Genomic DNA, 15,288 nt, shown 5'->3' on the forward strand with positions numbered 1-15,288 from the left:
TATTTTGGGGATGAATGTATTTAAAACTATGAGGTACATAGATAGGGTAGAACAATTTTTCCAGGGTGGAAATGTAAAAGTCTAGAGGGCATAGGTTTAAGGTGAAAAGTTTACAGGGCAAGTTTTTTACACAGAGAATGGTGAATGCCTGGAATGTACTGCCAAGGATGTTGATAGAGGCAGATATGATTGTGGCATTTAAGAAGCTTTTCGATAGGCACATGGATATGCAGGGAATGGTGGAGGATGGATCATGTGCAGGCAGAGGAGATTAGTTTAACCTGACATCATGTTTGGCACAGACATTGTGGGCCAAAGGGCCTGTTCCAGGCTATACTGTTCTTTGTTCTATGTTCTGTGTTTTATGGAACATGGGCATACTGAATTTGGAATTGTGGGCTGTTTTATCCAGTGGCTTCATCATGTGAACTAATGGATTAAATCATTCTTTTTTTAATTGTTTGGCAGAGAAAACGAGGCAAGCTTCTTTTCTGCTCACATTTTTTTAAAGATGGGGATAAGTATATTGAAAGTTTTTCATTAATATGATCAGGAGTAGCATTAATTGGTTCTATATATATACATACATGTGATTAACAAAAATCAGTCAAAGAGAGAGGGCCAAATCATAATATTAACATTTTTTTAAATACACAGCTAATAACCACAAGCCCAAGTTAATGCTCATAAGCAAATATCCTCACGCTATTCTTGATTACAGGTGAAAATGGGCACTTCTTTGGGGTAGCAACATAGAAACATAGAAAATAGGTGCAGGAGTAGGCCATTCGGCCCTTCGAGCCTGCACTGCCATTCAATATGATCATGGCTGATCATCCAACTCAGTATCCTGTACCTGCCTTCTCTCCATACCCCCTGATCCCTTTAGCCACAAGGGCCACATCTAACTTCCTCTTAAATATAGCCAATGAACTGGCCTCAACTACCTTCTGTGGCAGAGAATTCCACAGATTCACCACTCTCTGTGTGAAAAAAAACTTTCTCATCTCGGTCGTAAAAGACTTCCCCCCCTTATCCTTAAACTGTGACCCCTTGTTCTGGACTTCCCCAACATTGGGAACAATCTTCCTGCATCTAGCCTGTCCAACCCCTTAAGAATTTTGTAAGTTTCTATAAGATCCCCCCTCAATCTTCTAAATTCCAGCGAGTACAAGCCGAGTCTATCCAGTCTTTCTTCATATGAAAGTCCTGCCATCCCAGGAATCAATCTGGTGAACCTTCTCTGTACTCCCTCTATGGTACTCATGTCCTGCATCGTAAGTTTAGTTTAGAGATACAGCGCAGAAACAGGCCTTTCAGCCCGCTGAGAGCACACCGACCAGCGATCCCTGCACATTAACATTATCCTACACACACTAGGGACAATTTATACCTATACCAAGCCAATTAACCTACAAACCTGTACGGCTTTGGAATGGGGGAGGAAACTGAAGATCTGAGAGAAAATTCATGGGGGAAAACGTACAAACTCCAGACAGCACCTATAGTCAGGATCAAACCCGGGTCTATTGGCGCTGTAAGGCAGCAACTCCGCCACTGTGCCACCCTTCAGTTATCAGATTGAGGAAAAAAGGATACGTCAAGATTCCATCACATGCTTGAACTAAAGTTATACGATTGCTTTAAGTTTAAATCACTCTCAAAGCAATACATTTTTGTTAGCAATTGCAAAATCTAAGGCAGTCTAGTAGCTGAGTTCTACAAGAAGTATGAGACAGAAAAGAGTGGGTTAGAAAATTACTTTAGAGCATGTAAAATGATGAACTGCTGTAGGTAGCATGTAATAATTTTTATAAACTCAAATGCTACTGGTTGAAGTAAGATAATTGGAACATTACCATGGCTTGGTATATTCTGAATATAACATTTCCATTATAATCTAATTTCCTTTCTTTTGGTCATCTGCCTTCAGATTGACAAAAGGAACATTTGTGCAAAAGACACAAATATCCAATTTAAATTAAAGGGAAATGTGTTTTGTTCCCTCACTGACCCATACTATTATACATGCATATATAGAATAGCCTAGGGCAGAAATTACATACAGTACCTCGGAAATAGGACAACCAGGTCTGACATCTGACATCACTCAGCCACAAATCGAAGGTATTTATTCCCAAAATGCTGGAGTAACTCAGCAGGTCAGGCAGCATCTCAGGAGAGAAGGAATGGGTGACGTTTCAGGTCGAGACCCTTCTTCAGATGCTTGTACCAGCATCTGCAGTTATTTTCTTATATCACTAAGCCACAATGTAACTTCTGAATTTGTGCTGTGAAGCAGGCACAGGTAGATGTTTCATCTGAGGTTTGGCACGAATGACGATACAGTACTTTCTCAGTATAAGACTTATGTGTTCAGGTTTGAATCCATAATCAAATCTCTGGCAAGAGTGGGTGAACTAACAGCTAATTGAAGGATTAATGAATCTTGTACAGTTTTGCTATAATTTTGTGTCACGTGGTTAGTTTTGGGGCAAAATACTTTTAGCTGGTTAGTTTGATTGCCAACCAATAAAATTATTAAAACATATTTCCACTGAAGTGTTTTGGACACTATCTGTAAATACGATAGTGTATCATTTAAAATTTGAGTTTACATAGAACATAGAACAGTACAGGACTGGAATGGGCACTTTGGACCAGTATATTTATGCCGAATATGATGCCGAGATAAACTGATCTCATATGCCGGTACACAATCCATATCCCTCTATTCCCTGCACTTCCATGTGCCTATCTAAAAGCCTCATAAATGTCACTAAAGTATCTGTCTCCACCACACCCCTGGCAATTTGTTCCAGGCCCTCACCACTATCTGTGTAAAAACAACTGCCATGCACAGCTCCATTAAACTTTATCCCTCTCACCTTATAACTATATGCCCTCTAGTATTGAACATTTCCACCCTGGGGAAAAGTTTTTGACTACAGTATCTATCCTTTTTGATTTTATATACTCCTATCAAGTTTCCCCATCACCTCCGACATTCCAGAGAAAACAGTCCAAATCTATCCAATCTCACAGTAGCTGAAACCCTCTAATCCAGACAGCATTCTAGTAAACATTCCCTGCACCCTCTCCAAAGCCTCCACATCCTTGCTGCAATAGGGCGATCAGAACTGCATGTAATACTCCAAATGCGGCCTAACCAAAATCCAACAGAGCTTTGGAGAAGGTAAATCTTCTGTTCAGTTGTAGAGATTTTGGTGTATCTGTGGCCCAGTTGGCAGCACTCACCTGTAGGCCCTACAAAAGTCCATTGATTTGAGTAGGCTGACATCCAGTGATAGAACTAAGAGTGTGCTACACTGCTGGAGGCGCTATCTTTAAAACGGATTTATCTGAATGTAAGGAAGATAAAGTCTTTCACAATCTCAGGAAATTCCAAAGTAATTTATAATCATTAAAGTATTTTGAATTTGTTTAAGTATAAACCAACATGACTAAAAACAGATTATTTGATCACTATTGAAATATAGAAAATATATGTTAATTATCTTCTGTGGGGTATACAGTTTAGTAAATGTGATGCCTAAGTAGAAGGAAGACACCACTTTGTCATTCTGTTACTAATCAAGTTTAAATATTTTCCACAGTCTATTAGAAGAAGGTAAAAAGCGGTATGAGCATTTACAGACAATGCGTAGAAATTTAGAGGAAGCCTGGGATGAAAATGTAACTATGAAACGATTGAAAGACTATGAACAAAAACAACATTCAAAGTAAGATTACGAAACTATCAAAATCATAAAAATTATACTCAAATTCAAGTTTAGCAGTACCCATAGGAATTGCTTGATCTGTTAAGTTAATATTGCTTAGAATAATTTAAATGTTCTTTTAAAACCTGTGCATCCTAATAGTAAGAAGAATAACCCTCATGTTTTTGAAGTTTAATATACACCAAGAGGATTCAGCTGTGTTAGAAATGCTTTAAACTTGTTCTGAAAGTGTCATTCCTGGCCTTCATTTTCAAGCACATTTCAATTTTGAGTAGTGAATGAACTTGCAACAAGAAAAGATGATTATTCTAAACTTTGGAGTTCCATTAAAAAAATGGACAAAATTATGACCAGGAATGAAAAATCAATGTTTTTTTCAGTGAACTTCTGGACAAATTTAACAGGAGAGTTGTCGATGGATTGGTTCTCTTTCTCAGTGACTACAGTGATTTTTAAAAAATCGCCTAAGGAAGAAAACTGTGCGGGGCACAGGATAGAGAGGACATTACTTGAAATTGTTGTAATTCAAGTGGAATATGAGGTGCTGTTCCTCCAGTTTGCGTGTGGCCTCACTCAAGAAATGGAGAAAGATCAGTATAGGTATTGGAAGGGAAGTTGAATTAGTTAGCAACCGTGATATCCATCAGGCCTTGGCGGACACAGCATAGGTGATCACCTGTTATCCACCAACAGTAGTGATAATATTTCAAGTTTTGATGACAGTGTCTGGTAGAACCCTTTATTCAGCTTCCTATTCACTAAACAACTGGTTAAACATGGTGTGATTTAATATTTCATACAGTAAGATGGAGATCTTTGAGTCTATGTCAGCTCTTCAATCATTCATATCAGTCCCATTACCTCTTTTATTTTGCTGTAATGTATTCTCTCTTACTCTATTCACCTGCCATCACCTACAGTGGTAATTTACAGTAGCCAATAAACCTGCTGGCACAAATTTGGGATGCTGAGCAAACTGGAGCATCTGGTGGAAACTGACTGCGATCACAGGGAGTGTAGGAAAAAAAACTGCAGATGCTGCTTTAAATCGAAAGTAGACACAAAATGCTGGAGTAACAGCGAGTCAGGCAGCAACTCGGGACAGAAGGAATGGGTGACGTTTCGGGTTGAGACGTCTTTGTCCCACCCCCTCCCCTGACATCAGTCTGAAGAAGGGTCTCGACCCGAAACGTCACCCATTCCTTCTCCCCGAGTTGCTGCCTGACCCGTTGAATTACTCCAGCATTTTGTGTCTACCTTCAAGATCACAGGGAGAACATGCAAACTGCAGGCAGACAACCCCTGAGGCCAGGATCAAATCATGGGCTGCTGAAGCTGTGCTTTTGTGTGATCAAATATGATTTGGAATTAAATAAGCAATGGAGTGAATTCTATGGTCAGTGCTAAATGAATGGTGTCAGTCATTACTTTAATTTGCTCACACTCTCATGGATAGAAAAGGTTTAGAGGTCTCTGGGCTAAATGTGAGCAAATGGGCTAGTTCAGGAAGGTACCTTGGTAGGCATGGACAAGTTGAGCTGAAGGGGCTGTTTCTCTTTGATAAATTTTAAGGATAGCGGAGTCAGGGGGTATGGGGAGAAGGCAGGAATGGGGTACTGATTGAGCAGGAACGGGGTACTGATTGAGAATGATCAGCCATGATCACATTGAATGGCGGTGCTGGCTCAAAGGGCCAAATGGCCTCCTCCTGCACCTATTGTCTATTGTCTAACACTATGACTTACCATTAGATTCAATATTGAAACTCATTTGCCTTCATGAGTCAGGGTATTGAGTGCAGGAATTTGGGCCATTATATTACAGCAGTGCAAGACATTGGTAAGGTTATAATTGGAGTACTCTGTATAGATCTGGTTGTCCTGCTGGGGAAAGGATATCATTAATATGGAGGGAGTGCTGAAAAGATTTTCAAGCATATTACTGGATCTACAGGGTTTGAGTTATGAGAGGTTCTGGAGGATGGATCATTTCCCCCTGATTGTAGGAGGTTGAGGAGTGACCTTATCATACAAGGTTTATAAAATAATGTGTGGCATAGAAAAGGTATATAGCCACATTCTTTCCCCCAAGGTAAAATACTCTAAAACAAGAGGGCACAGGTTTAAATTGAGATACATACTTACTGAGAAAGTACAGCAACTTAATTCAGTGTGTTACATTGCCAAATCTTGTAGCAAGATAAGGACATAGCAATGCTTTTGGAGAAGCAGGAAACTTTGATAACAACTTCCTCATCTTTGTTAAATCAATCCACTTGAACTGTTGCACACTTTACTGAATACATCCAAAAATATGGCTATCAGAGTCGACCACAGTTTGCATATTGAAAATACTTAACATGATGCACCTTAAGACCATTGAATGTCTACCACCAAGGAGGACAAGAATTTCAAGAGGGTGGAAACAGCACCATTTGCATGTTCCTCTCCAATCGTGCATCACCCCTACTTGGCAGTATGTCACTGTTCCTTCATGGTTGATGCGTCTAAATTCTGACACTCCCTCCCAATAACATTGGGGAAACCTTCACCTGAAGTACAACAGTGGTTCAAAAAGGCATCTCACCAAGAGAGTCAAGATTGTTTTATTGTCATAACAGACCAATCATGAGATGATGGATAGTTGAGTTGAAGGTCTTCAATATTTAAGCAGCTGATCATTTAATAATTAAGCCACAGGCAATGCTAACTAACTTTGATTTATTTCACAGAATGGGAAGCATTTTTCTACTTGATCAATGTAAGAATTACCGGCGATGTTTTCAGTGTAAGCGACGCTTATCAAATTGTGGGGAGACAAACATCTGGAGCAATACATTCTTTACAACTGGAGCATAAGAATGACCCTATTCCCAATAAGTATGGACAGTCAACTCCTTTAAAAAATAATGAAAATTCAAAAAATATTTTAGCGATTAATAATGTTTCAGTACATTTCTTTAGTTTACTGTGGAGCTTGTGTTTTCATGGGTGTGTATGTTGCATTGTTAATTACTTTTGTCTCATCAAGAAGTTTTTTCACCATCTTATAATAAATTCATATTGCAACATGGGTACCTTTGAAATCATTTCAACCCTTGAACACATCAAGGCAAATAAAAACAAAAAGATACTGCTTTGGGACTTTTAATTATGAGATAAGAATTTGGATATCTTTTATTTTTTTCTTTAAAATCTCTTGGAAGCCTCTGTACAAAAAATACCCAGAAATGCATATATTTGAAATCAAACAGTGGTTATCTGGGCTACTTAGCATTCAAATTAATTTTTATGTTAAATTTGACCAATCTGATCTCCACTTGGAGATCATTTTTATTTCAGTTTTACATACATCTTATTTTTCTATAATAAATTACAACTTTGGGCAGAAACTTTAAATTTGTCGCTTGGTTATTAACCAGGCATGTGTCTTTGTTTTTTATTTATTTTCTGTACTCTAAAGATTGACATTCTGCAATTAGCTTCTGTTCTAGCTACTCCTGCCGTAATTATGGTAAAAACAGTTAATGTGAATGAACTGAAATGAAATAAGAACAGAGTTAACAAAGTAATATATAAACAATGTGGAAGACATACTTAAGAGCTGTAAAACAAAGCTGTATGCATTTTAGATATAGACCTACAGATTGTGTCTAATCAAGTCGAACAGTTTTTCCACAATACGTGTTTTCGTTCATGTTTATATGTCCCATAATTCACATAGTAAGTAATCTCAGGGGATCTCAGGGAGTTGGGGGAATTAAAAAACACTTTTTCATCTCTGTCAAAGTATAAGGGTCATTTGAAAATCTGGAATTAAACACAACCAAATTAGGGAAAGGTTGTTGATGAATTTCTACACAAATTGTTATTGGAATAGAGCATCTTCATTACATTTTGGGACATGAAGTGATTTTTTTTCCTGGGATTCCAAACAAAACAGCTATGTTGAGGTTTTGTTTTTGTCTGGAGTTAAGCATTCTTGGATTCTTGCATGATAGCTTCTCCATTTCGGCACATCATTATAAGTAAATCTTGGCTCTGGTCCTGGCATGTTTTCTCTGCACTCCTCATTGAAGTAGGACCTGCTCCCTGACCGAGTGGTAATGGTAAAGTCATGGCTACAGTGTTTCATGAGGATACAGAGAGGGAACACTGTTCTGTTGTTCCTGACCGACCAAAGAGCCAATTTTAGTAAGTTATCCATAGGTACTTCTGGAGCAATAGGATGAAAGGTTGGTTAGAGAGTGCCTTGAAGTTTTTACCTGGTCATTGCTAGTGATCTGTCCCGTTTTATTATGTTTTGGTTTTATGCAGGTTAATTAGGTAAAACTGGCAGTTTTTTGTTTCCCAAGCTTATGAATTAGTATTATGTTTTTTTAATAACAATCTGTAATCTCACTCTCACTAGCTTTTAAACTTCAGATGACTTAATTTACCTAATCCAAATTCCTTGATTGGAGTGGTAACATTTGTACCCATATCTCCTTCTTCTTGGACCTGTAAAAATGAGTCTGGTCGCATACCCATTATGCTGTCGTTCCCAATTCCCCTCTAGATTAAGTTCCTCTTTGCCTTCTGTTTACCTTCTTGGTGTCCTGGTGTCAGATTTTGTTTGGAAATACTCCCATGGAGTGTGTAAGGTCATGGGTTGTCAAAAATAGGTATTAATGTATTCTGCAGGACATTGATTCCTGATGTCATTCAGAGACGGAGGAGAACTAAGAATGTATACAAACTGGAACCCTGTCATTAGTTTTCTTTGATAAACTTGCATGTCCTATTGAAATATCAGGAGAAAAGTTACCAATGGCCATGGTGGATAGAGCACAATATATAATTCTGAGGCTAGAAATGTTCAGGGCTACTGTTTTTGTGTGCAGCTTGTGGAGAAAGTAATTTTGTTTTGCGATTTGAAATATAATACAATATGTTGCTGCTAACATGATATTATGTACTACATGAAAACAGACAAGCCAAATAAGTGCCACAAATAGAACAACTAGCTCTAGGGAGAATCTCTAGAACGACTAGCTCTAGGGAGAATCTAACCATCTATACTTGACATTCATTGACATTACATTTGCTGAGTCTCCCCATCAATATTCTGGTAGCCATCTCTGACCAGAAAGTCAGCTGAATCCACCGCATACATATTGTTGGCATAAGAGCAAGTCAACGGCTGAGTAAACTGTGGTAAAGGACTCCCCTCCTGACACCCCAAGGCTTTTCAATCACCCACAAATGGGGAGAGTGATGGAATACTTTTCACTTCTCCTATTGAAAGTGAGTAGCACAAACAACTTGAATGAAGCTCAAAACCACCCGGGACAAAACAGCCCATTCAAACACCATAAACATTAATTCCCTCCTTTGAAAGTGCTCAATGATTGCATTGTGTACTCTGCGATTTAAAGATCCAGGCCACTCGGACAACACCTCCCAAACATTTGACTTCTACCAAGTAAGATAGTCAGCATGCCCATGTCAACACACCAATGCTTACCTTCCCTCAGAGTTGCATACTATCCTGACTCTGAACACATTGTCATTTCCTCATTGTTGCTGGTTCTAAATCCTGGAACTGCCCATCCTTCAGTACTGTGGTAGTACTTCATCAGAAATGCTGCAGAGGTTCACAAAGGTGGCTTACCACTACCTACTTCAGGGCAATTAGGAATGGCAATAAATGCTGGCCTTACCAGTGACGACTTGATATCAAAAACAAAAATTTAAGAACAGTGTTCACCCTTTGCTTTGAGAAATTGACAATGAAACAGTACTTCAGGACTTTCATAGAACAGAAATGATAAGTAATCTGAAAGTAACGTGAGGTTAGTTTCAAATTACGTATTGTTTGCTACACATCTATTAATGGTCAAAACATTTTTTGAACAAATAGCATTATTTATATGTTAAGAACAATACTAATTGGCAGGAAACAACATGAAACTAAATATAAAAAACTGCAGGTTTAAACAGGGAGATTTCTAAAGCAGTATGATTTTGAACTAAACAAATTACTTTGTTTTACTTTGCAAAGAAATGTATTGCCTGAAGTACAAAGTACAAAGGCATGTTGCATTATTTATCTGCATTATAATGATTGTATTATTTAAATATGGCATGAAATTAAACATATTTGAATGCATTAATTAACATGGTTTTTTTAAATGACTGTTTCTGATTTTTAATCTTGTTTATTAAAAGTTAATAAAGTTTCTAATTTCAAAAATAAAATGCAATTTCTGTTAATTGGGGGGTATAAATTCAATTTATGTCCATGGTTTCGGAGGTGAGCAGCCTAAATTCACCACCTGGCCAGTGAAACCACTTGCTTCATCAGGCCTGATTAGCATTCTAAAAGCATCAGCTGTGATGGAAGCAGCTGGGAAAACTGGAAGCTACACAGAAGAATCAAATGAGGAGGGAGAAGTGAAGAGGTAAGAGCTGCATCTGTGAGATGGTTGTGGAAGTTGGGCTAAATGCTTGTGGTCAAGAGAAGGGAAATTAAATATTCATGAAGGGAAATGCACTGTAGTGGATGAAAGGGAAAATGAAGGCAGTGAAATGATTGTGAATATTCCTATACTTTGTCCTAACATTGGAGCTTACGACCGAGACAGAGATCTGAATGCTGGTGATCTGATGCAACGTGACAGTCAAGGATGATGGGGAAAAAGGGGAAATAATTTATCTGGGAGGAAGTTGAACTTGGTGGAAGTGTGGGGGGTAGAAGGTAAATATTTTGTGTGGGGTTGTGCCTGCATCTGGGTCTGCATTTTTAAGACTGTGTTGCACTTTGAGTGTCTGATTTCACGTGTTTTATGTTTTCTTGCAATGTTGAAAAGATTGGAAATGGTCACAAATGCATTTACTTGGGGTCAAATTAAGATTCATTTGTATAGTTCTGATTATCCAATTATGGTGCAATTTGTTTTCTAAAATTTCTAAAGATTATAATACTTCCTAATTGTCCACTTGGTGGAGCTGAAGAATTGTGGATTGAATTTGAGGGATATAAATGGCTGCTCCAGTCAATTGTCATGTATAAATAATACTGGAAAACTTCATTTGCAACCTTAGCAGGGTTGCTATTAATGTCTGATGAACTCAAAGTAAAGATTGCAGCTTTCCTACTGATCTGACACGAGTTGTAGCGAGAGTGTCTTGCAGCCAGCTGCACTCCAGTGCTATGTGGCAGATTGTAGTTGGCAATCTGCATCCAATGTACATATCGTGTGAGCAGAGCTTGAGCATCCAATAAGCCATTGGCAGGGCCATTCATGATAGTGGAGGGGGGGTTTGTGGGGGGGTGGGGTCATAAGTGATAAAAGCAGAATTAGGCCATTCGGCATATCAAGTCTACTCCACCATTCAATCATGGTTGCTCTATCTCTCCTTCCTAACCCCATTCTCCTGCCTTCTCCCCATAACCCCTGATTGGTGGAGTGGTGTATGACAATCAGCTCTTAATTAGTTTGCTTGATTCCCATTTAGAACTACCTCTGTCATGATTGCAAGCCTGGTGTTTTATGCAAAGTGATTAAAAATGTTGATCAGGTCATCCTTCTAGGTGAAAGTTAGTCCCCAGTTTTCACGCATTCTATCCTTTTTCATTGCTTAGAGCTGGGTTAATGGGAAATTGAATTTTTGAACAGCTGGAAGTAGCTTTTATTTGGATATAGTCCTCACAAATTCAGAGTTGCCCAACTGATGCCACTTATTGTTTAAAACTAAACACTTGTCAACAGCTCAGTGATTCGCCTTTCCACGATGGCAAAGTATTACTTGGGTTTCTGGTCGATGTGGCTTAACTATGAATTGGTTTTACTGAATGAGTAATTATAAAAATTGGATAAAGAACTATACTTGTATGGGGACATTGGTTCGGGAGAGTGGTGAAAATGATTGAGATTACTCTGGGAAGAAAGTGGCAAACGAGAGGTGGGGAAAGAGCAAAGCCTGGCAAGTGGCAGGTGGATCATTTACCTGGCTTTGCCCTACTTGCATCATTTTCAGCTTTCACTCCCTACTCCAACAATCGGAAGAGGTGTCCCGACCTGAAACATCAGATGTCCATTTCCTCTATAGATGTTGACCCATTGAGTTCCTCCAGCACTTTGCTTTTTGTCAAAGGCAAGTGATTAGTAGATATAATTGAGGGAGTGGGGGAATGGTTGGCAGATGGGTGGAGTAAGTGCCAAAGACGTGAGGTGAAAAGGAGACAATGATGTCAAATAATGAAAGAGGAGTGAAATCTGATGCCAGGGAAAGGGGGATAAAAGGAAATATGGAACTAGGGGATAAGGATAAGGATAAAGATTAGGAATTAACGCATCCTTTTCAGAATGGCAGGCAATGACTAGTGGGGTGCAGCAAGGCTCAGTGCTGGGACCCCAGTTATTTACAATATATATTAATGATTTAGACGAAGGAATCAAGTGTAACATTTCTAAGTTTGCAGATGACACAAAGTTGGGTGGCAGTGTGAGCTGCGAGGAAGATGCTTTGAGGCTGCAGGGTGAGAGAAGGAATAGGTGATGTTTCGGTTTGAGACCCTTCTTCAGACTTCAATCTCAACCCGAAACTGGTCTCGGATTAGGAAAAGGGGAGGTGCAACGAGACCTGGATGTCCTTGTACATCATTCACTGAAAGTAAGCAGGCAGTGAAGAAAGCAAATGGTATGTTAGCCTTCATAGCGAGAGGATTTGCGAATCGGAGCAAGGAGGTCCTGCTGCAGTTGTACAGGGCCCTGATGAGACCACACATGGAGTATTGTGTGCAGTTTTGGTCTCCTAATTTGATGAATGACATTCTTGCTCTTGAGTGAGTGCAGCATAGGTTCACTAGGTTAATTCCCAGGATGGCAGGGCTGACATATGATGAAAGATTGGATCGACTGGGCTAAAATTCACTGGAATTGGATCGACTGGGCTTGTATTCACTGGAATTTAGAAGGATGAGCGGGGATCTTATAGATACAAAACATTCTTAAGGGATTGAACAGGCTAGATGCAGGAAAAATGGTCCCTTTGTTGGGGGAGTCCAGAACCTGGGGTCACAGTTAAAGAATAAGGGATAGACTATTTAGGACTTGGATGAGGAAAAACCTTTTCACCCAGAGAGTTGTGAATCTGTGGAATTCTCTGTCACAGAAGACAATGGTGGCCAATTCATTGGATGTATTCAAGAGAGAGTTAGATATGGTTCTTGAGGCAAACAGAATCAAGGGATATGGAGAGAAAGCAGGAACAGGGTACTGATTTTGGATGATCAGCTGTGATCATATTGAATGGTGATGCTGGCTCGAAGGGCTGAATGGCCTACTCCTGCACATACTTTCTATGAATAGGGTGTTCTGGGGTGGGCGAAGGGGCTGGGAAAGAGAGCGGGACAAGAGATGCACGAGGTTGGAATAGGTGCATGTTGAACCCCAATCTCACCTGGAAGGGTTACTGGGGTGCCTCTATGCAAGTGAGATGTGTAGGGACAGGTGTTCCATCTGCAGCTGTAAGGGAAAGTGCCTGGAGAGGGTTTTGTGTGAGAAGGCATGAGCGAACCAAGGAGTTGCAGAGAAAGTCGTCTCTATGGAAAAGGGTGGATGTGCACAAAGATGTGACGGGGGTGGGATCATATTGAAGGTGACAAAATTGTCAGAGAATGTGTTTGGAAAATGACTGAGGCTCAGTCAAGACATGCATCCACAGGATGTTTGAATATAGTTGTCAGTGGAAAAAGTCAAAAGCAATGAAAGGGCTATTTGATGGAAGGAGATTGTGCCAGTGATTTCACCTTGACCATTACAACCATGTGACTTGATCTACAGTTTATACTGAAGTATGTTATTTATTCTAAAGGAGAATGTATTTGAATGTTTTCAGACTTGAACAGATAACAGCAAACATCAAATGCAAAATCATTACGTTTGACAAACAAGATTTGTGGAATTGTAAACCTTGTAGGTTTTGCAGTGGCTGAAGTCTGGTTGCTCGAAGTCTGCAGTTTGTCTTGGACTCTGCACTGATATCGTTGATGGTTTATGGGATGTTGTGATTCTAGATGGGCCAGAATCAGACGACCAAATGAAGTATCAGTGCAGGATATTTGACTGTGGGACATGAGTGCCCTGGGTGGGAGAAGATGGTCCATTTAACACAACAATTAGGTGGCTGGATACATCATTTCAATTTTGTGTTTTCCTCAGTACAAATGGTGCAATGTTCAGCTGGGACTTTGGCGGGGAGATTGTCTCAGACTGTCTGGCAAGATATAGATCAGGCAGAGTTGGGCAGATGCATTTTAATCCTCCCAAGTGTAACCTAATTCATTTTCAGGTCGTCAAATAAGACAATAGGTGCAGGAGTAGGCCATTTGGCCCTTTGAGCCAGCACCGCCATTCAATGTGATCATGGCTGATCATTCTCAATCAGTACCCCGTTCCTGCTTTCTCCCCATACCCCCTGACTCCCCTATCCTTAAGAGCTCTATCTAGCTCTCTCTTGAATGCATTCAGAGAATTGGCCTCCACTGCCTTCTGAGGCAGAGAATTCCACAGATTCACAACTCTCTGACTGAAAAAGTTTTTCCTCATCTCCGTTCTAAATGGCCTACCCCTTATTCTTAAACTGTGGCCCCTTGTTCTGGACACCCCCAACATTGGGAACATTTCCTTCCTCTAACGTGTCCAACCCCTTAATAATCTTATATGTTTCGATAAGATCTCCTCTCATCCTTCTAAATTCCAGTGTATACAAGCCTAGTCGCTCCAGTCTTTCAACATATGACAGTCCCGCCATTCCGGGAATTAACCTAGTAAACCTACGCTGCACGCCCTCAATAGCGAGAATATCCTTCCTCAAATTTGGAGACCAAAACTGCACACAGTCCTCCAGGTGCGGTCTCACTAGGGCCCTGTACAACTGCAGAAGGACCTCTTTGCTCCTATACTCAACTCCTCTTGTTATGAAGGCCAACATTCCATTGGCTTTCTTCACTGCCTGCTGTACCTGCATGCTTCCTTTCAGTGACTGATGCACTAGGACACCCAGATCTCGTTGGATGGATAGGACATAAACAATAAATGGTAGGAATCTAATGGTGGTGGACAGGGAGACATTGGGGCTCAAGTTGACAGTTCCTTGGAAGTGGCAACACTGATAAGGTGGTTAAGAAAGTTCATAGCATAAATAAAACTAGGGATGTGAGGTGGCAACTTTACCAAACATTGGTTTTGCATACTTGGAGTATAGTGTGCAATTCTGATTGCCACACTATAGGAAGGATATGATTGTGTTGCAGGCAGTACAAAGGAGATTCACCAAGGTGAAGCCAGGATTACATTATGGGAGAAATTGGATAAACCTAGCTTGTGTTTCTTGGAACAAAGAAGGTCAAGGGATGACCCAATAGTAGAGTAATAAAACTAGAAGGGACATAGTTGGGTAGGAGTCAGAATCCTGTTCTTTGAGTTGGGGTATCCAAAACAAAGGTGCATAGGTTCAAGGCAAGAAGAAAGTTTTGTTTCAAAACTGGTTGATATCTG

The 15,288-nt window shown here is 39.9% G+C and overlaps 1 protein-coding gene across 5 annotated transcripts in view; it reads left to right on the forward strand.

Annotated features, from left to right (window-relative positions):
- hikeshi (heat shock protein nuclear import factor hikeshi) overlaps window positions 1-9,827 on the forward strand; it is a 95,569-nt gene extending 85,742 nt beyond the window's left edge. For all 5 annotated transcript variants that reach the window (XM_078402665.1, XM_078402666.1, XM_078402669.1 and 2 more), the window contains 2 exons: window positions 3,618-3,743; window positions 6,475-9,827. In XM_078402665.1, coding sequence (XP_078258791.1) covers window positions 3,618-3,743; window positions 6,475-6,601 — 253 coding nt within the window. In that variant the 3' untranslated portion in view covers window positions 6,602-9,827. The remainder of the gene's footprint in view (window positions 1-3,617; window positions 3,744-6,474) is intronic.
- Window positions 9,828-15,288: the final 5,461 nt, after the last annotated feature.

Source organism: Rhinoraja longicauda, chromosome 7 (genome assembly GCF_053455715.1).
Source record: "Rhinoraja longicauda isolate Sanriku21f chromosome 7, sRhiLon1.1, whole genome shotgun sequence".
Classification (NCBI taxonomy): Eukaryota; Metazoa; Chordata; class Chondrichthyes; order Rajiformes; family Arhynchobatidae; genus Rhinoraja; species Rhinoraja longicauda.